The sequence below is a fragment of the Capra hircus genome, chromosome 13, assembly GCF_001704415.2.
Source record: "Capra hircus breed San Clemente chromosome 13, ASM170441v1, whole genome shotgun sequence".
Taxonomy (NCBI): domain Eukaryota; kingdom Metazoa; phylum Chordata; class Mammalia; order Artiodactyla; family Bovidae; genus Capra; species Capra hircus.
In genome coordinates this window covers 16,001,388-16,024,764 of record NC_030820.1, presented here as the reverse complement: position 1 = coordinate 16,024,764, position 23,377 = coordinate 16,001,388, and the positions used below count along the sequence as shown (strand labels likewise).

Below are 23,377 nucleotides of genomic sequence, written 5' to 3'. Positions count from 1 at the left end.
ATCTTGAACTCTTAGGATAAGAGTTATCTTCTCTGAACAACCATCCTTATTTTCCTTATGTATATATAGGTGCTCTTTTGTAGACTTTCAACATAATGTCTTCACACATACGAAGAATTTGGCACATCACATTAGGCATATTAGTTACAGCCCAATGTTGGTTTGCTGCCTGTATTCCTATGAAACTAAAAATATGGGGCCTTTAAAAGAGGACCAGATCTTTTCATTTTGAACATCCCCAACATCAAGTATATTGTTTGGTACACATAAGTGCTTGAAAGTATTTGATGAATTAATATTGGTCATATGCAATTAAAATTTTTGTTAAAAAATAAGTGAATGCATTCATAGGACTGAAAACACTGAAGTGAAAAACCTTGTGCTAGAAAGTGTCCTTATCCTTGTCTCCGCATCTACTCTCCTCCCAGTAGGAAGCCACTGTCTTGATTGTTGTGTGTCCTTCCAAAATTTCTTTTGCATATGCAGGAACATGCCAACGTTCTATATTTCCTGTTTTTTACACAGGAGCAACTTACTGTACTTATTCTTCCAACCTTTACTATTTTCACTTAACAGTATAGCTTGGAAATCTTTTCGTATCAATAATAAAGACTTCTATTTTTATTTTCTTTTAAATTTAGCAGGAGTTTCCTTTTATGAATGTACTATATTTAATCATTTTGGACATTCTAGTCTTTGCCATTACAAACAATCCCGTTTTTGTACTTTTCCTTTCTTCATTCTCTTTGTTATATTAGCTAGTGGTTTATTCATTTTAGGTTTTTTCACACACATGCACACAAAAACTCAGTTTCTAGATTACCTATGTAGTCTACTGTTTTATTATTTTCCTACTGATTATTTTTGGATTTTATCTTTATTTTCTTCTTTTTTGTTTTCTTTCATTCCTTTTGTTCCCTTTTTGGCATTTAATATATTGCTGTCCTGTTACCCTGGTTTTAGCTGTATCTGTTAGTTCTGACATGTGATTTCTATTTTTGTGTTTTCTAGAAATTCTTCATTTTCTGACTTGGTTAGTAATTCATATTTCTATCGTACTGTGATTAGAGAATACTGTGTGATTTTTGCTTTTTGAAATTTTTTGAAATTTTCTTTGTGGCCTCTTACACAGTCAGTTTTCATGAACATCCTCAAACATATTTGGGAAAGGGGGGTGCCTCCCTCTGTGTGTGGCATTTCCCTCCCCGTCCTGTAAGGGACGTGAATCCTAGTGACTGTCTTTATTTTTCTCTATGGCCAGGAGTCCCTCTTTGTCCATTTAGTCCATCTAGTCTGAGTTGACCAAAAAAAACAGAAAATTACTTAGTAGTTACTTGAGTGCTTATGACTTGAGTACCTATAAGGACCCAAAGGTTTTATATGTGTGTATATGTGATAGAGAATTTAGCTGCCTTACCTTGTCTGTATAGTTTGGTTAAGGAAGCACTAAACTAAATAAATCTTAAGAAGGTCTTTACAGGTGTTTTTTTTTTTTTTTTAGTTTAAAAAATAACAGCAACCAGCTTTATTGGGATATAATTCTCATAACAGTTTACCAATACAGTTCACCACTATAAAGTATATACAGCTTAGTCTTTTAAATATATTTAACTATCACAATAATAAAATTTTAAGACATTTTCGTCCCCCTAAAAGAAACCTTATATCCTTTAGCAAGCAGTTCCATTTCCCACCTCCCCATTCTCTCCCCTGTCCTAAGAAACCACTAATCTCCTTTCAGTTTCTATGGATTTACCTATTCTAGGTATTTCTTGTAAGTGAAATCATAAAATATGTGGCCTTTTGCACCTCACTTCTTTGGCTTAGAATGATGTTTTCATGGCTCGTCCATGTCATAGCATGTATTAAAAAGGAAGACTGAATAGTATTTCATTATAGAGCTCTACCACGTTTTGTTTACCCATTTGTCAGTTGATGGACGTTTAAGCAGTTTTCACTTTGTAGCTATTATGAGTGTATTGTTGTGACTCTATACAAGTTTTTGTGTGAACATACGTTTTCAGTTGGAGAAGGCAGTGGCACCCCACTCCAGTACTCTTGCCTGAAAAACCCCATGGACGGAGGAGCCTGGTCGGCTGCAGTCCATGGGGTTATGAAGAGTCGGACAGGACTGAGCGACTTCACTTTCACTTTTCACTTTCATGCCTTGGAGAAGCAAATGGCAACCCACTCCAGTGCTGTTGTCTGGAGAATCCTAGGGACGGCGGAGCCTGGTGGGCTGCCGTCTATGGGGTTGCACAGAGTCGGACACGACTGAAGCGACTTAGCAGCAGCAGCGTGTTTTCAGTTCTCTTGGGTATATATATGAATGGACTTGTTGTGTTACAGGGTAAATGTATGTTTAATATTTTTAGTAACTGCTGAACTGTTTGTCACAATGGCTGCACCATTTTACATTCCCAGTAGCAGTGTATGAATGTTCCAGTTTCTCCATATCCTCACTAATACTTGTTACTGTCCCTGTTTTGCTTTTAGCTGTCTTAGTGTGAAGTGGAATTTATCTCATTGTGGTTTTGTTTGCATTTCCCTAATGGCTAATGATTGTGAGCATTTTTTTAAGTGCTTATCGGCCATTTGTCTGTCTTCTTTGGAAAGTTGTTCAAGTCCTTTGCCTCCTTTTAAATTGTATTATTTGTCTTTTTATTGTATGAGTTCTTTGTAAATTTTTTATACACATCCTTTATGGGATATAATTTGTAGATGGTTTCTTTCATTCTGTGAGTTATCTTTCACTTTCTTAGTATCATTTGAAGGACAAAAGTTTTAAAAATTGATTTATTCCATCTTTATAGCTCTTCAAGGTCTGATCTGAAGCACTGGTTTAATTTTCAGTTGTGTTCTTCCTTCATTAAATAAATAGTGGTTAAAATTTTTTTTGAAAAGGCTGGACTGTACCTCTTAGCCTGTTAATTTTAATGAATCCACTGAAATTAAATCTATAGAAATACCCTTAATTATATATTTACATATTATTCTATAGTTAATTTGTAATATAACTGTCCACACATTTAATTGAAATTTCACAAAAGGTGTTAATATCGTTTTAAAATTTTATTAAAGTGTAGTTGATTTCCAGTGTTAATTTCTGCTCTACAGTAAAGTGACTCAGACTTATGTATTCCTCTTCATATTCTTTGCCATTTTGGTTTATCAGAGAATATTGAATATACCTGTGCTGTTCAGTAGGCCCTTGTTTATCCATCCCGTATATACTAGTTTGCGTCTGCTAATCTCGAGCTCCCAGTCCTCCCCTCCAGTGCCTGACCTTGCCTTTGGCAGCCACAGGTCTATTGTCTCTGTCTGTGAGTCTCTTTCAGTTCCTTAGATATATTTGTTTGTGTTGTTTTTTAGGTTCTGCATATGATATCATACGGTATTTCTGTTTCTCCTGCCTTACTTTACTTAGTATAATGATCTCTAGGTCCATCCATGTTGCCGCAAATGGCATTATTTCACTTTTTTTTATGACTGAGTAGTATTCCATTATAGTACTTTATTTATCCATTCACCTGTTGATGGACACTTATGTTGTTTCCATGTCTTGGCTGTTATAAATAGTGCTGCTGTATGAAATAGGGGTGCAGTATCTTTTTAAATTATAGTTTTGTCTGGATATATGCCCAGCAGTGGGATTGCTGGACCATAAGGCATAAAGTGTTTACATCTTAAGTATTATATGTGTATCCACACCTAGATCAAGGTAGAGAACACTCCTAGCCCCCTCCCAAGGCTCCCTCACCTAAGTGAACTTTCAGGTATGAAGTCAGCTGGAATCAGGGAACGTTCCTAAGCATCTCTTAGTTCTTCATTCTGAAAATAGATGAACCTGGTATTGGTTTTCATGACTTTGAAGACTGTGGATTTTACCATGTTGTAGCAGATGGATGGATGTTCAGAGTCTCTTTACATTAATATAGACAGAACACTATTCACCAGTGAAGTGCTTTACTTCAATCTTAGCTTTTCCTGATCCAGCTTTTAGGAGCATTTGCTGGAATTTGGGGGAGAGAGTTTCTAATTGAAGCTTCCCTCGCTAAGAATGAGAAACTGAGTTTTGGGAAATCTGTTAGCACTGTACCACTTGATGGCACTGTTGCATGAGGAGCATGAATGTTGTGGAAAAAGTTACTAGGGCATTTGCTTGTCTGTTTCAGAGTAAATGATCTCATTTTTTTGTTTTGTCCCTTTTGAATCATCATCTGCTTTAGTGTTTCCTATGAAGAAAAACCTTTGTATTCTTCAAATAAGCAGTAACAGTGTTCTTTCACATTAATTTTTTTCCAGGCATTTTTGAGCACAGAAATATAATAGCTTTCAACAGTTAAATTATTTAGATTTTAGAGAGAAAACAGCTAAAAACCTGATAGATTATGAGGTTAAAAACCTTTAAAATTTCCCTGCCCCCCTGCCCCGGTCAGGAATAAAACCGTGTAATTCTGCTTTCTTGTTTTTACTTGTAGTTAGTGACTAGATGTTTACTTACTTGATGATCATTAACTGCTTGTAGGATACTTAAATGTGTGATTTGGGAGACCTTGAAAGTATAAGCAAGGTTTCATTATTGTTTAAGAAAGAAATATTCTTTTTAAATTGTTCACTCATTAACTGCTGGTAAAAATAATTATCACTCAGAAGATTATAAAATTCAGTTTTCACAGGAAGGATCTAAGTTTATTTTCTAGTTCACTTTCAGAAAGGTTAAATAAAATATATTTAGCTTAAAATTTAATGCAGAAATTTGCTTTCTATATTGATTGAAGTGTCTTATAACATTTATGTGATTGGTACAGCATTTAGCACTCCATTCCCTTTGAGCTTGCGTTTGTAGGAAAGTGAAAAAGTCAGAAGATTTTACTTAAATGATTATGAATGTTGAAAAATATGTAATTTCTTACATTATGTACAATGTAAGGGATCTTATTTTGTGAAGTAATGAATGTTCACAGAACTTGAAGGTTTAAATGGGGCAAGATGACTTTTAGTATCAACTGTTCATTTAATTGTAAAAAATATAGTGTAAAAGAGGAACTAGGAACTTCTTGGTTTGAGGAGGATTTGGTGAATTTACTAGGAGTAGAGGATTCTGAGGAATGGACTATCTAACTTTACTTCCAAAAGAAACAAAAACTAGGGCTACTGACTACTTGGAAAGGTATAATTTAAAGAGTTAAGATCGTCTAGCGGTTCCTTAAGGAGAAGGCAGTGACACCTCACTACAGTACTCTTGCCTGGAAAACCCCATGGACAGAGGAGCCTGGTAGGCTACAGTCCATGGGGTTGCTAGGAGTCGGACACAACTGAGCGACTTCACTTTCACTTTTCACTTTCATACATTGGAGAAGGGAATGGCAGCCCCCTCCAGTGTTCTTGCCTGGAGAATCCCAGGGACAGGGGAGCCTAGTGGGCTGCTGTCTATGGGCTCACATAGTCGGACACGACTGAAGCGACTTAGCAGCAGCAGCAGCAGTGGTTCCTTAAACTAATTTTAAAGTTCCTGTTGAAGCTGAAAGCACTGACCTGTTGTTAATAGTTTAATGATGTGTGTCTCCGTGAATAGCAAAAGCTGCTTTACTTTTTAAAAATATATGTATGATTTTATTTATATTTTTGGTTGTGCTGGGTCTTTGTTGCTGTGTGGACTCTCTGTAATTAGGATAGTGAGGGTTGCTCTCTAGTTGTGCTGTGCAGGCTTCTCCTTGGAGTGGCTTCTCTTACTGCAGAGCATTGGCTTGAGTGCACATGGGGTTCGGTAGTTGCAGCTCCTGGGCTCTAGAGCATAGGCTCTGTTGTTCCATGGGATGTGGGATCTTCCTGGACTAGGGATTGAACCTTTGTCTCCTGCACTGGCAGGTAGATTCTTTACCACTGAGCCACCAGGTAAGCCCAGGCTGCTTTACTTTAAAATGGATGGGTCTGTCCATCTTTCTTTTAGGGTTAGAAAAAAACTTTGAAGTAGATTGAACTAACTGGAAGAAGAAAATAGTGCAGCAAAGTAGTATAGATGACTTGCCCAGGAAAAGAAGAAAAAAGATGACGTGCTTCAGTTAGGTTTTGATGCTACATGTTATAATCTAAAATTTTATTGAAAAATACATTGAAAAAGACAACCGAGAATTGATTTTGTAAACTCAGAAGCTAGTTCTTAAAAAAAAATCCAAATAGAGAACTATTTAGCAAATATTAAAAAAATAAAAACTTTAAGAATAAGCCAGCTGATATGCTAGAAATATTTAGAAACCACTTGAAAACCTCAGTGAAACAGGTAATTTTTTGTAAAACATAAACATTTTCAAAATTGATTCAACACAAAATTAAATAGACCAGTGATTATGGAAGAAAATGTAAAAAGTTATCAGAGTAATTTCTCTGTTCTATCATTTTTGCCAGAGCATAGGAAAGAAAAAAATACAGAAAAACAGGCAAAATCTTACCAACAACAAAAAAAGAGCATGGAAATCAAAAGTATGGGTCAGTCTCACTTTGAAGTGTCGATACAAAAATTCTAAGTAAAACACTAACAAATTATATTTACTAGTATATTAAAGATAAAAATTCAGCATGATCAAAGAGAATTAATCGTAGTAATGAAAAGATACTTTAAATAGGAAATTTATTAATATATATAACAGCAGGGACAATAAACTATATGATTACCCCACTAACTGCATAAAAGATATTTGATAAGCTCTTATTTGATAAAATATAAAACTTGATCAATTTAATATTATTCTTATAGAAATAGGATGATATTTTCTTAATATGCTGTAGAATGTCTTAGAGTAAGAGGTAAAAGTATTTATCTAAGAAGTATCTATCGAACACTTACGATATTCTACATACTGTTGTGAGTGCTGACAAACTGTTTCCCATGGAGCTTACCTTCTAGTGGGGACGGGTGACAGATAACAAACATAACAAGTTAGTAAACTATGTCTGTTGGAAAGTGATAAATTTTATTTTTTAAAAAACTGTGTGGGATAAGGAGATGGGAGTGGGATGGATTTGCAGTTTCAGTGGCATATTCAGAATGGGTCTCATGGAGGGAGTGTCATTGGAACTAAGGCTTGACCTTTGTGAGGGAGTAAGTGGCAGAGATCTTTGGGGAAAGTAGACTCCAGCTGCTGAGAACAGCCTGTACTGAGGCTCTGAGGATTAGGGGGGTCCGGTGAGACTGGAGAAACTAATAGAAGATGAGGTCAGGTCAGTTCTTGAGATCACAGAGGTACTGTTTGGGAGAATTAGAACCTGAGCCTCTCAACTCCCAGTGCATAACTCTTTGTTATCCCATGACCTCAATATTTGAGTCTTAATTTTACTGACCTGCAATGTGGCAGTTGGGAGGGGTAGAGCTTGGGCACAGATTTAAAGTCCTATATTTGTAATTGATCATGAACTGAAGGGGAAAAAAAGTATTTGTTACTAAAGTGAATATGAAAAAACCAACATTGTAACTAAAATATAATAGCAATATATTAAAATGTAATATTCTAACTGAAGTTTGAAAATTTAGAAAGTAAATTTGATATTAGTATGAATCCATCTATTATGCTTGAAAATTAAGTCTGCAGTTGCCCTAGGCATTTTTTGGAGGGGGGGGTACTAGCAGATGTTAAGAAAATTATTACAAATTTGTGAGAGTGTTTTACAGGATACCTCAGTTCTTTACAGAGTGGATTGTGCTTTTCATTTCTTTAAAGAAGGACAAAGTGAAGTGAACGTCACTCAGTTGTAGTTGACTCTTTGCGACCCATCCATGGAATTCTCCAGGCCAGAATACTGGAGTGGATAGCCTTTCCCATCTCCAGAGGATCTTCCCAACCCAGGGATTGAACCCAGGTCTCCTGCATTGCAGGCAGATTCTTCACCAGCTGAGCCACAAGGGAAGCCTAAAGAAGGATAAAATGCATTTAAAATAAATTGAAGTACTACCGTGGAGGCACCATATTCTTGACTTCTCAGCATCTGTACCCTTATCTCTGAAGTGCTGATTATGGTTATTAGGATCAACAAGATAAATAATGGATATCAGATGCCTAGGACAGGGCCTGGCACGTTCATAAGAAAAAATAAATGATAATTTTAAAAATTGTGATGGTCAAAGAGGAAAACAAAGTGTTTGAGGCTATGAGTACTTTCCTCCCCTTGGCTCCACCTTTCAAGTTTATCTCCATTCTTCCTTCCTCACCATGTCCCTTCTCCCAGCTAAGGCTTATATTGATCCGCACTGGGAGTTTTCCAGATCTAATTTAAGTCTTTCATGGTAGGTAGAGTTTTCTCTGATGATAAACCATTTTCATGGTTCTGTAGTATAATGATATATTCAGAGATGTGTAAGACTTATAGAATTATTTCTGTGCTAAATGGCTTTCGGTTGTAGTTTTTGAGCTCTTGTTTTGAATTTTTCTAGTTTTTTGCTTCCTTCCTCACTGTTAGGTCCCATTACTTGCTGCTTTTATTTTTTCCTCATGACTTCTCATTTTCAGAGTCTGATCTGCTGAGTGTTGACTCATGGGATAATCGAGTTTTATAAAAAAATGTGTGGCAGGAATGGAAAATAAATTTTTAGTTTCTGTGTTGATTCTGATTAGTATTGGCTGTCTGGAGTGCTGAATCCTGGAGTTGTATCCAAATTTGGTGAGAAAGTGCTCTGATGATGGAAGAGGGTGGCAGCAATGCATATTTGTACTGATTGTCTAGAGAAAGGGTAGGTCGGCCCCATGTGAGAGTCCAAGTGGGCTTTATAATGGGTAAAATAAGTTAGTGTATAGGTTTTGTGCTGTTTTTTTTACTTCTTAGATACTCTTTTGGTTATTGGTTAACCCTTTTACTTTACTTTGAGGCTTCTAAATAACTTATCCATGGATAAATGAAGGAAATGATTTAAAAGGATTGTTTTGTTCTTTTTAAGTTATCTTTATGTTTATCTTCCTAGTACTGTGTGATTAAAATTTTAAGCCATGTTTTCTTTGCTGTTTCATATTTTATCAAAATTGTATACTTGATGAAATTTGCAGATGTGCGATAATTGCACTGAATGGAAAATACCAGATGATTAATAAACTTTCACAAGGCGAATTGAATTTCCAAACACTTCATTATGAGGGCAATTAATGGGCATGTCTGTATGATTACTAGTTTTTATAGTCTTTTAATGTGTGACTATATCTGAGAAAGTTTAAATTATTTTAAAGTGAGTTATTTCTGGTGTGCTTTTCGTTTTACACATATCACATATAACTTTTGCAGGTTGGATTTGCTACCATTTTATGCAAGATTGGTTGCTACATTGCATCCCTGCATGTCTGATGTAGCAGAGGATCTTTGTTCCATGCTGAGGGGGGATTTCAGATTTCATGTATGTATTTAAGCATTTATTTTGTGTTTTATATATATATACTTATGAGTGAGAATATGATTATTTTATTGGTAAGCACGTTTTGAAATCTGATAGTGGTATAACAGTTCAGAATGTATGGACTTCTGAATTTTTAAAATGTGAATCTATTCAACAACACTTGAATTTTACAAATGCTATTCCAGTTTGGAGATGAGTGGCTGCTGCTACCTTGTTTTCCCATTGTACGTACTGTACTCTTTGCTTTTGTAAAGTAAAACCATTCTCCAAGGTCAGGAGAGCCAGCAGGCCTCCTTGGGGTCACCAGAAGAAACATAGGGTTGGCTGTGATTCAGGGCACAGTGCCAGTAGGATGCCTCTTTAGGTGTTGGGGTCCTGTATTTGGGGCACATGAAGTTTTGATCTCAGTGAATGTGGTCATAGACCATGTTTTTATTGATTCTTGCCTTAAAAATCTTTACCTTAAAGATTCTTAATAGAGTGTGTGCGAGTGGTTCTCCCAGACCCATGTTACCCCATCATCTTGGCTTGAAAGAAGTACAGTGATACCTTAGGGGTGACAAAGTGAACATTGGTAGAATTTGAAAAGACCTGAAATGCAACTGTTCATGTATGCCAGTGGAAAAATTGTGTTTGTAAAATTTAGCTTTATATAGCAAGTTGCTTAGAATGCACATAAATGTTTGCTGCGCTCAATATGTACTTTATTACACTCACTCTGGCCACATCAGTAGTAGGGCTGAGCACCAGAACAGAAATAATTCTCGAGGTCAGGAGTCTCATGATATAATTAGAAAGATAAGGCATAAATACAAAAGCAAGAGTGAAATAAAAAATTAAACCCTAAATGTAAATGTATATTGATGTTATAAGGAAATGCATGTTTACTTGCCAAATGAATTGTTGGAGACTCAGTGCCTTGAGTCTAGAGGAGGCAAATTCTCTGTGGAGGTAGGTGGTCTCTGAAGGCTTCTTGCCATAAGTGTTAATCTGTTAGTATGAGATTTGTAGGTAAATTTTTCTGAACCAGCTTTTCTGCTGAAGTGTGTTTTAGACATTTGTAGATATTACTACACAAGGACAGGTTTCTGTGTCTAGAAAAGTTTGGAAACACTGAGATCAAGAAAGTCAAACCATTTTGCTTTTGCTTTATGGTAAGAATTCTCAATGCTTTAATAGGATAATGAGCACTGTGAACCTCCTGGAAGGGGCTGACTATACACTCGAAGGACACATTTTGATAAATGCTACTAGTTTAGGGGCAGATGGGCCTGAAGGCATATAGTTGATATCCCATCAGGCAGATACAGACAAGACAGTGTTTTACTATCAGGCAGTATGACAATATCAGAGAAGGCAACGGCACCCCACTCCAGTACTCTTGCCTGGAAAATCCCATGGATGGAGGAGCCTGGTAGGCTGTAGTCCATGAGGTCGATAAGAGTCAGACACAACTGAGCGACTTCACTTTCACTTTTCACTTTCATGCATTGGAGAAGGAAATGGCAACCCACTCCAGTGTTCTTGCCTGGAGAATCCCAGGGACGGGGGAGCCTGGTGGGCTGCCGTCTGTGGGGTCACACAGTGTCAGACACAGCTGAAGTGACTTAGCAGCAGCAGCAGCAGCAGTATGACAATATTGTATGAGTTACATGCACGTACCCCTCCACCAAAGCTACAGTCAAACAATATAAGTTGCTGGACCACACATGATTAGTGCTTTTGGTGAGAAACCTAAAATTAAGAAAATTCTGTTCTTGTGTACTTCAGTCCCATCTTTGAAAATTGGGGTGAGAGTTGAGGGAAATGGCATTTTTGTTACTGTTGTAAGGTTTCATTACTACGAGGAAAGTATCAGGATTCCAGAGAGTATTTGGGAGCCGCTCTCTTGGGAGAGAAGCAGGCACTTGTTGTCATCCATCACCTCTGCTTCCTCTTGATCTAGCCTTTCCCACCCTCAGATCTGCAGACTTTCCGTTGACTTTATCAGGCAGTAAATGTGCTCAGCACTGTCCTATCTTTAAAATAAGGATAAACAAGAATTTTTACACAGCTGCACCCCTCCCCATCCTCTTTCATTTCCTTCTTATTCGAGTGCTGTAGAGTATACTTGTCTCTTACACTTCTGACAGTAGCTCTTTGTTTTCCATCATAGTGCCCTGGCAGCAACCTTCACTTTCTCCTAAGCACCTCATCCTAGTTGATGTCCCTGAGGATTCTGACTATCACTGTGGCTCCACCACAATGGCCAAGTTACTTAAATGTTCCATACCTCGGTTTCCTTTTATTAAATGAGATAATTTTATCTTTTAAAATAGGATTGTTCTCTGTGATTAAATGAGATAATGCATACAAAACTCATCACACAGTGCCCGGACACAGATGCCCTTGTAATAATAATGACCCCTTTTGTGTCCCATGCTCTCCTGCTTTTCACTTCTGACTACTTTTCTCAGTATCCCCTTGCTCTTTTTCCCAGCTGAGTTATGTCGTAGTATTCCTTGACAGAATGCAGTTTCCCCGGGGTTTGGTTGATATCTATTTCCCAGCAGCCTCACATACCTGTCTCTTAACAGAGCCTCTCTCCTGGTGCTTAATTAGTTGTCATGTACTTTTAGCTAAATACATCCATAAGACAAACTCATTTTCTTATAAAAAATATCTTTATCTTTCACTTCCTCATACAAACTTCTGTATTCTTCCTGTAAATTTGCAATATAGTTTATATAATCACCAAGGGAAATAGCTCTACTTTTGTCCCTCTGACATTCAGGAACCCATGTTTGCCAAATTCTATTGATAATACCTTCTAAAACACGTCCTTAGGCTAGTGTCTCTCCTTCAGTCCCAGTGCCACTGTCTTTCACTCTCTGTAGCTTGAATTAGAATAGCTGTGTAACCAGGTTCCCCATCTTTGCCTTCTCTCTAGCTGTAACATATTGTCACAATCTGATCCTATTTGCTTCTTGCTTAAGAACCTCACCTGAGAAAAAATGTTGGTTGGCAAAACTGTATAAAATCTTCTCTGGTAGTCAAAGAAATTCTAGTTAAAACAACAGGTTTGCTAATTTGACTAATTGGTTAGTGAAGGTAATAGAAATGAGAAACCATTATCATATACTTGAGATTGTAATTTGAAGAAGGGAATTTGGCAGTATGTTTCAAGATCATTGGAGGAATTCATACAGTAGACAACTCTGAGAATCTGTTCTGAGCAAATGATCCTGAGTACCCCAAAAGCTTTATTCACATCATGAATTGTAATAGGGGGAAAAAGGAAAATAATCTAGAAGCCCAACAATTGATTAAAAAAATGGTTGTATAATCACAATGCTGAAATGATATAGAGCCATTGAAAGTCTTATTTACCAAAAGTTTTCAAATTATGTGTAAAGTACTTTTAGGGGAGAAAAAGCAAGCTCTAAAGTCTTAAACATAATAAATTGACAATTATGTTAAAATGCTTAGAAAGTAACCAATAGAAAAAGGTATCTATCGGTATATTAGCAGTGGCTGTTAGATAGTGGACTTACGAGAAACTCCTTTCTAGTTTTCCGTGTTCTCCACATTTTTAGCCAGGGCTGCTTCTTTAATAATGGAGAAGACAACTTTTACTTAAACATAGACATAATCACCCTCACTGTTCAACATTTTTGAAATCTGGTTTTTTAACTTTTTTGATCAAACCTCTCTCTTGGTAAAATGAGTTGACCACATATCATAAGTTGACCGTATTTATAAGTTATATGCATTTTTAATTCTACCAGATATTTTATGTATATCATAAAACATACAAAGGTAACTTTAAAGTATGAGATAAAAAACAAAAACCTAAGTAGAAGTTTGATCCGCACCACCCCAGTAGATAAGAGTGTTATCCTCCCTACTTTGGCAATCAGTAGTCCCTAGAATAATATAAATTAAGTTTCTTTGAAGGCAGATTTATCTATTTATAAACCCAGTGCCTACTTAGTGTTTAGTGTATAGTAGATTTTCCAAAATATTAGTTGAATGATTGAATGTTTGTATAAAACAAATGAGCTAATTATGGAGGATATACAATATTTGCGTGAAGTTATTAAGGGGCCAGTTTGAGGCAAAGAGTTCTTCCTTTAGGGGAATAATGAATGATAGGCCTTGGAAGTTCTTACTTTTGTATGTTGACATAGCTGAAGAGATTTTAACTCATTATATGAATCTAGTTATTCGATTAATCTTGGTTTTAGCTGTCTCTAATACATGAGTTGTAAGCAGCATTTTTGCTACATTTGATTATATAAATAAAATCTTTTAAGACATTATTGAACTAAACACATAGAAAATTTTACATTGTTAATTAATCTGTATTTACTTTTGCAGAAGTGTTTGATGTACCATTTGATCATAAAGAATCAACAAATGAGATTAGAAAATGTTGAATGAGGAATCAGAATAAGTCTTTTTTGTCAGTCACAGTCTTTTGAAAAACCTTGTGTTTTTTTTTTTCATTGAAAATGAGGGAGTGAGATAATTCATACCTCATTTTAAAAGTCTGTAATCTTGTCATTTTAGTTAGATTGTACTACCTTAACCTCAATAATATGTAAGAATAATTGTGAATGATACACTGTGTTACGTGTTTTGGAAACTTATGATGCTCAGTAATACTTAAAATCGTATGGCCCTTACGAATTTGAGTCAGTTCTCGTGAGGTGGATAAACCCAGAGCCTGTTATACAGAGTGAAGTAAGTCATAAAGTGAAAAACAAATATCATATATTAATGATAAATGTGGAATCTAGAAAAATGGTACTGATGAACCTATTTGTAGGGCATCAATAGAGATACAGACGTAGAGAAAAGATTTGTAGACCCAGCAGTGGAAGGAGAGGGTGGGACAAATTGAGAGAGTGGCATCGCCAGTGGGAATTTGCTGTATGACTGCAGAGAGCTCAACCCAGTGCTGTGACAGCCTAGAGGGATGGTATGGGGTGGGAGGGAGGTTCATGTATGGCAGAAACCAACATAACATTGTAAAGCAATTATACTCCAATTAAAAACAAATAATTTAAAAAATTGTGTGATTCTGCACAGCACAGAGCTTATACATCTAGAATCGCCCAAGGAGCTTTGTAGAAGCATATGTATGTATTTCCCAGCCTTTCTCCCTTTAAAGATTCAGCTTCAGTATATCATTTTTGAAATGTTTCTTTTTACTTTTTCTGTTTCTATATTTTTTTAATTGTAAAAGAAACACATGCCCAGACTGGATGATTTAGAAAATACAAAAATACATAAAGAAGAAAGTGGGGGGGCAATCTCATAATTTCATCACTTAAACTTTGTTAATATTTTAGTTTTTTTTTTTACTTTTTTGCTTCTGTAGTTTTTCATGGATGAATTTATATTTAGTACAGTTTTTCATTTTTCATTTCCCCGAAGCATTTTACTGTATCATTTAAAATGCTTTGCAAGCATCATTTGTATAATCTTTTGTCCTGGACATTAGTTGCTTAGTATTAGGTGAAGTATAGTTATCATCATTACCACCCACTGTCATCATCCTTGTTTTTATCCATATTTTTCTGAGTGAGTGAGTAGGTTCAGGAAGTTTTATATGCATTGTCTAGGATAATATACTCCCACCCTCACTCCCAAATGGCACAAAACGACCACATGAGCTCAAGTGTTGTGAACTGCACATCTTAATTCTTTCATGGCACTGCAGTGTATATATAAACATTAAGCATTTTCATTAATTTGTTCAGTCAGTGAACATTAATTTTGTGCCCATGTATTAGTGATGCATGTACAAATGTGGATAAAGCTCACAATGACTATTATTTATTGAACTCTTTATGGTCCCAGTCACTACACTATTGATTGTGCTTTGTATGTATCAGTTCACTTAATACCCACAACCGTATATGATACAGGTTACTTTGATTAGTTCCATTTTACAGATGAGAAAATTAAGGCATAAAGTTTAAGTAACAGTTAAGTGATAGAGCTGGGAATTAAACCTAGCAAATTTTTGTTCACAAATTATCCCTGAAGATCTAAAAAGTTTATAAACACCTACTTTTGCTTGCTACAGAAAGTTGGTCCTTAAAAGGAAGATGATGAATTCCATTTAAGTGTAAATTGTCTATGTAGAAGATTAATACTTATGTAAAAGATTGTCACTCATTGTCCAGGTATGGGTGAGGTTAGAACACAGACACACACAGACACACACACACAGTCTTAACCACTGGACCACCAGGGAAATCCTGATTAAGACTTATTTTTTGAACCCCAGCACATGCTTGAGCGGTTGAATTCTCAAATGTGAGTTAGGAGATTGGAGTTTTGGTACTGATCCTTGGTCAAGTCATTTGAAAGCTTTGTGTTCTTCTGTTGTTGTTTTAACTATTAAATCAGATTTATACAGATTTTACTCCTTTCTCAGTATTGTTGTGTGGAACAAATAGGAAGTATTCTGAAAAATAAGGACAGTAAACTATTATAGAGAACTGCCGTATTATTGTTACTGTTCAAAGAAAAGTCTTCTAGACTTCAGGTTTGGTTTTCTGATGAAAATATAATTCTGAGATTAAATCCATTTACAGTTATCTTGATGTGTCTGTTCACATTGTACTGTTGTAATAGGACTTTGTTATGTCCAGTATTTTTTGAAATGTGTGCCTGAGTAGAGGGCTTATATTTGCAAAGGATTTGAACTTTGATCTATGACTGTGACTGTTGATAATAAAAAAAAAATAGCTATTATATTGGAAATTCTGTTGTACTAATGCATTTACAATAAAAAGTGTAGTATATAGTTCATAACTATAATACACTAACTAAGCCTTAATATTGTCTGCCTAAGTGAGCTTTAGGCATTTATTACTTTTAAAGGAGCACTTCCTAACGTATATTCCTTATAATATTAATTTAACAAACTAGTAGTTGTTAACATTTCAAAAGAGGGATTTATGTTTTATGTTGCCAAAGAAATTTAAGGAACATTGAGTTAAGTTAAACAAATTTCTTTGTTTGAGAGCCTCTTTAAGGCTGATGAAATGCATTGTTTCCCCAAATTACTTGACCATGAAACTGTTTTGGAAAGCACGTCCTGGCCCTGGTGTTCTACGGAGCTAATTATGTCTTAGAATAATTTGAATATAGCAAGAAACTATACCCAAATTTATTTAAAATATCTTGAGTGATTCAATCTTATTAAAATAACAGTTTTTATCACAGATTTCAGACTATTAACAGTGTCTCTTTTCTTTTCATTTGTAGGTACGAAAAAAGGACCAGATCAATATTGAAACAAAGAACAAAACTGTTCGTTTTATTGGAGAACTCACTAAGTTTAAGATGTTCACAAAAAATGATACACTGCATTGTTTAAAGGTAAGTGCTGAATCATTTGAAACATTTTTTAATAGGTAAATCTAAAGTTTAATGCTTTAGTTTATAAATGCTGGAAAATGATACAGTTAAGAAATATTTAATTAATCTATAGGAAGACAAAAAAGGAAAAGGGAACAATAAATAGATGAGCAAACTAGAGAACAAATAATAAGATGGTAGATATAAATACAGCTATAATAGTAATCACATGTAATGTGGAAGGACAAAATATATTAAGTAAAAGCCTTAAGAATATAAGACTTGATTTAAACAACGTTATATGCTGCCTACAAGGAAGATGCCCTTAAAATATTAACACCAGGAAGCCTAAAGTGAAAAGATGGGGGAAATATATCAAGAAAGCACTAAAAAAATAAGATAAAGCACTTGGCTTCATTATTGTCAGACAAAGTAGGCTTTAAGGCACAAAACATTGTTAGAAATAAAGAATGATACTTCATAAAGATAGTGTTACCTTCATGAATCAGTATGCATCCAATAATGTATTTTCAAAATACATGAAGCAAAAATCAACAAAGAAAGAGAAATCTGCAGTCATAGTGAAATACTGAAAAACACCTGAAAGCATAGGCAGGCAAGTAAGTAAGTGAATAAGTATGTATCAGATTGGACAATGCAATTAATAACCTTAATCTAATTGACAGTATATTCAACTGAATCAGAATTTACAGTCCCTGCAAATGCACATGAATGAACCAAAATCAATCAGAAAGTCTCAGCAAGTTAAAAAAAAAAGGAAATTACTCAAATTACAGTTTTTTGTCCACTATGGAATCAAACTAGAAACTCACTAGTAACTAATTAGTTATGTGTGGTAAAGCTGATAACAAAATCAGTTCAGTCACTCAGTTGTGTCCGATTCTGTGACCCCATGGACTGCAGGCTTCCCTGTCCATCACCAGTTCCTGGAGTCTACTCAAACTCATGTCCATTGAGTTGTTGATGCCATCCTGCCATCTCATCTTCTGTTGTCCCTGTCCCTGCCTTCAATCTTTCCCAGCATCAGGGTCTTTTCAAATAAGTTACTTCTTTGCATCAGGTGGCCCAAGTATTGGGAGTTTCAGCTTCAGCATCACTCCTTCCAGTGAATATTCAGCACTGATTTCTTTTAGGATGGACTGGTTGGATCTCCTTGTAGTCCAAGGGACTCTCAAGAGTCTTCTCCAACACCACAGTTCAAAAGCATCAATTCTTTGGCGCTCAGCTTTCTTTATAATCCAACTCACATCCATACATAACTATTGGAAAAACCATAGCTTTGACTAGATGAACCTTTGTTGGCAAAGTAATGTCTCTGCTTTTTAATATGCTGTCTAGGTTGGTCATAACTTTTCTTCCAAGGAGCAAGGGTCTTTTAATTTCATGGCTGCAGTCACCATAACAGCACAGATGAAATAATTTTTCTACATTTGAAATTCGTCATTACTAACAATAACAAGTGTTTTATCAAGTTGATTTCCCTGATATATCACTTACCTATGTCACACAAAATGGGTCTCATGGATTCAAATACATTTGGAAAACCCTGAGTTAAACAAACATGTTTCTTTACTGCATGATTTCTTAAGAACGTTTAAAATATTTTAAACGATCATCATAAATATTCAAGGGGTTTAGTTTCCTAAACCTACCTGGAGCATCTCAGGAGACTACAGAGTACATTAGGGAAACTTTGGACAGCATTTTAAGAGAGGTTGTGAATGTTTTTTCAGTGCTGTCATTGAAAGGAATCATACCATGAACAACTTAAACATTAGTATATCTCTTTGTATTAATTACTGACATATGTAGGAAGAATATACATTTGCTTGATACAAGTTCATTTCTGTAAATTTGGTTTAAGGAAATAATCATAAATGTAGTTAAATTTATCTACAAGAATGTTGCATTACACTGTTGTTTATAGTAGCAAAATTTTTTTAAAAAATTCCATCAGTAAGAATTGGGGAAGTTTTATTATAATTCAAGTGGGCCTTAGAAAGCATCACTATGAACAAAGCTAGTGGAGGTGATGGAATCCCAGTTGAGCTATTTCAAATCCTGAAAGATGATGCTGTGAAAGTGCTGCACTCAATATGCCAGCAAATTTGGAAAACTCAGCAGTGGCCACAGGACTGAAAAAGGTCAGTTTTCATTCTAATCCCAAAGATAGGCAATGCCAAAGAATGTTCAAACTACCGCATAATTGCACTCATCTCACAGGCTAGTAAGTTCAGTTCAGTTCAGTTGCTCAGTCGTGTCCGACTCTTTGCGACCCCAGGAATCGCAGCACGCCAGGCCTCCCTGTCCATCACCAACTCCTGGAGTTCACCCAGACTCAAGTCCATCAAGTCAGTGATGCCATCCAGCCATCTCATCCTCTGTCGTCCCCTTCTCCTCCTGCCCCCAGTCCCTCCCAGCATCAGAGTCTTTTCCAATGAGTCAACTCTTCGCATGAGGTGGCCAAAGCACTGGAGTTTCAGCTTTAGCATCTCTCCTTCCAAAGAACACCCAGGACTGATCTCCTTTAGAATGGACTAGTTGGATCTCCTTGCAGTCCAAGGGACTCTCAAGAATCTTCTCCAACACCACAGTTCAAAAGCATCCATTCTTTGGCACTCAGCTTTCTTCACAGTCCAACTCTCACATCCATACATGACTACAGGAAAAACCATAACCTTGACTAGATGGACCTTTGTTGGCAAAGTAATATCGCTGCTCTTGAATATGCTTTCTAGGTTGGTCGTAACTTTCCTTCCAAGGAGTAAGCGTCTTTTCATTTCGTGACTGCAATCACCATCTGCAATGATTTTGGAGCCCCAAAAAATAAAGTCTGACACTGTTTCCACTGTTTCCCCATTTATTTCCCATGAAATGATGGAACCAGATGCCATGATCTTTGTTTTCTGAATGTTGAGCTTTAAGCCAACTTTTTCACTCTCCTCTTTCACTTTCATCAAGAGGCTTTTTAGTTCCTCTTCACTTTCTGCCATATGGGTGGTGTCATCTGCATATCTGAGGTTATTGATATTTCTCCCGGCAATCTTGATTCCAGCTTGTGCTTCTTGCAGCCCAGCGTTTCTCATGATGTACTCTGCATATAAGTTAAATAAGCAGGGTAAAGTAATGCTCAAAATTCTCCAAGCCATGCTTCAGCAATACGTGAACTGTGAACTTCCAGATGTTCAAGCTGGTTTTAGAAAAGGCAGAGGAACCAGAGATCAAATTGCCAACATCCGCTGCGTTGTAGAAAAAGCAAGAGAGTTCCATCTGTCTCTGCTTTATTGACTATACTAAAGCCTTTGACTGTGTGGATTATAATAAACTGTGGAAAATTCTGAAAGAGATGGGAATACCAGACCACCTGACCCACCTCTTGAGAAACCTATATTCAGGTCAGGAAGCAACAATTAGAACTGGACATGGAACAACAGACTGGTTCCAAATAGGAAAAGGAGTATGTCAAGGCTATATATTGTCGCCCTGCTTATTTAACTTCTATGCAGAGTACATCATGAGAAACGCTGGGCTGGAAGAAGCACAAGCTGGAATCAAGATTGCTGGGAGAAATACCCGTAACCTCAGATATGCAGATGATACCACCCGTATGGCAGAAAGTGAAGAGGAACTAAAAAACCTCTTGATGAAAGTGAAAGAGGAGAGTGAAAAAGTTGGTTTAAAGCTCAACATTCAAAACTAAGATCATGGCATCTGGTCCCATCATTTCATGGGAAATAAATGGGGAAACAGTGTCAGACTTTATTTTTTGGGGCTCCAAAATCACTGCAGATGGTGATTGCAGCCATGAAATTTAAAAGACGCTTACTCATTGGAAGGAAAGTTATGACCAACGTAGATAGCATATTGAAAAGCAGAGACATTACTTTGCCAACAAAGGTCCGTCTAGTCAAGACTATGGTTTTTCCAGTAGTCATGTATGGATGTGAGAGTTGGACTGTGAAGAAAGCTGAGTGCCGAAGAATTGATGCTTTTGAATTGTGGAGAAGACTCTTGAGAGTCCCTTGGACTGCAAGGAGATCCAACCAGTCCATTCTAAAGGAGATCAGTCCTGGGTACTCACTGGAAGGACTGATGCTAAAGCTGAAACTTCAATACTTTGGCCATCTCATGCGAAGAGTGGACTCATTGGGAAAGACTGATGCTGGGAGGGACTGGGGGCAGGAGGAGAAGGGGATGACAGAGGATGTGATGGCTGGATGGCATCACCAACTCAATAGACATAAGTTTGAGTAAACTCCAGGAGTTGGTGATGGACAGGGAGGCCTGGTGTGCTGCCATTCCTGGAATCACAAAGAGTTGGACACAGCTGAGTAACTGAACTGAATGAACCCTTTAAATTATTTAAATTTAAACTATAGAAGGAAAAATAAGGACATGGAAAATACTCATGTTAGCCAAAATACAAGCCAAATTCTGGTTTAGAAAATATACACAAAAATATTGGGGAGATAAATACTAAAATGTTGTAATGTGTTATAAGCTTCATATAATAAGCCTTTTGTTTTCAAAATTTTAAAGGTAAATGTCATATAAACCCAAGCCAGAAAATATTTAGAAAATGTTAGCTATTTATATGTGGCATTTTTTTGATAAATAAATTTTCACATATCTTTCTAAAAGGAATAACATTGAATATATTGAAGTTTTTAGATAAAATTTTATGGTTGAACACAAGATACCCTGTGATAAAGCTTGACATCTAAAGTAGACTAGTTTTTTTTTTAGTTGAAAGTATAGTTGATTTATAATGTTGTGTTTAGCTTTTCTTTTTTTTTACAGTTAATGTTTTTAAAGGTGTTCCACATATTAGGTATGTAATGTTTTCTTTAATAGGATTGAAATGTTGTCTTTGTGGGTTTTTATCATTATTATTATTACAGATGCTTCTATCAGACTTTTCCCATCACCATATTGAAATGGCATGTACCCTACTGGAAACATGTGGAAGATTTCTTTTCAGATCTCCAGAATCTCACCTGAGGACCAGTGTGCTTTTGGTAAGGGCTTGAGGATACTAGCAAGAGCTTGAAGTTCTTGATTTACTCCAGGGGTTAAAAATTTTGACCAGTGCCTGTTACCTTGCTGAACCATTTAAACATTTTACCTAAACAAGAACTCCAGCCATTCCTGAGTAGCTATAGGAAATATTCTCATTTGGCTATCAGTTAAGCTCACACTGTTGTAGAGTGAGATTGAATTCAGCCCCAGATAACTTTTGATAAACTTAGAGCCATCTTTCTGAATATTTTTGGTACATTGTTACTGTGCCATAACCACATAAATGATGGAGCTTAAATTTTTAAAATTAAAAAACAAAACATAAGCTTAAAAAATTAATTGGTAGAGAAGATATTTCTTAAGCTAATTAGCATGCCAAAATGGCAAGCAAGTTTATTAAGCAGTTAAGTTATGCTTATTGGTAATATCCATGCATTCACTTGGAGCCTTCACAGGGGAGAGAGTGTGGTGGGGGAGGGGTATCAGAATTTTACCCCTTACTAATTTTGAATTAGTGTTAAAGAGAGCACTGGGTTAGGAATCCCTGGACATAGACTGTCTTTGCATCAGTGTCTCTTTTATAGAAGTGCTGATTGTGTCTTTTTCTCTACGTGTGTTATTTTTTTAGAATTTAGTTATAAGCTTGACTATTTCTCTGACAAAGATATTTAAAATGAAAATACATAGTAATTTATTTCTAGTAGACAGAAATATTAATGTGACAAGCATTAATATCTTGTCTAGTAGACAAGATATTAATGTGAAATCATATGGAGTTGACTTCCACATTCTTTTTAGGCTTATTCAAATGAATAATAATCATTCCAAGTTCAAATTTTTATTTTAACATAGGAAAAACTCTTCCTCCTCTTTGGCTTAAGCTGATATGGCTAAATAAGACACTACATAGTATAATGTAATAGAGATGCCAAGAAAGATTAGCTTTTAAAAGTGACTGTATTTTGTTTGTAATACTGAACTGTCTATGTTTACTGTTTGCTGGGGAAAGTTTACTAGTCATGGTATGGATGCTTATCCCATTGCTGCAAACAAAGTCCTTCTTGCTTGACTGGCTTTCGTGGCTCAGTGTATCTTTCCTTGTCTTGTAGCAAGAGCAGCCAGCCTTATCATTGATTGTCTTGCTTTCTGGATAGGAGCCTTATTTATCATATAACATTTTCGGGGCTCCTCCTGTGTGTCAGGCACTGAACTGCAGGGATGATGTTCTTGCTGATTGGCTGGGGTTAGTACAAAGAAACAAACATAGTTGGCATTAAAGTGGTCCCTATCTAGTGCTAATTCCAGTATAGTGTTCTGTGTGGTTTACCAGGGAAAGGTGTTCAGAGGATCTTAAGCACAGAGGGAGGACTTAGACTTAATGAGTCAGAAAGGATCTTCCCTAATAGATGCTTTTATTCGTTGAGTGCAGACTCTTCTGTCAGACCCTTGGGATATAAAAGTGAAAAATATAGTCCCTGGCCTCAGGAAATTTATAGTCTTATAACTCAGATGAGTAATTAGACAATTGAAATACACAGAGGGGGAATGTGATCTAATACTGTGGGTCAGCATAGGGTAATATGTGTCTACATAGGAGAGGTG

General features: G+C 36.2%; 1 protein-coding gene across 1 annotated transcript in view; it reads left to right on the top strand.

The window, feature by feature from the left end:
• UPF2 (UPF2 regulator of nonsense transcripts homolog (yeast)) overlaps positions 1-23,377 on the top strand; it is a 94,502-nt gene that overhangs the window by 28,817 nt on the left and 42,308 nt on the right. Inside the window, exons 9-11 of the mRNA XM_005687853.3 lie at positions 9,268-9,376; positions 16,643-16,756; positions 21,658-21,774. Of these exons, the coding sequence (XP_005687910.1) occupies positions 9,268-9,376; positions 16,643-16,756; positions 21,658-21,774 (340 nt within the window). The remainder of the gene's footprint in view (positions 1-9,267; positions 9,377-16,642; positions 16,757-21,657; positions 21,775-23,377) is intronic.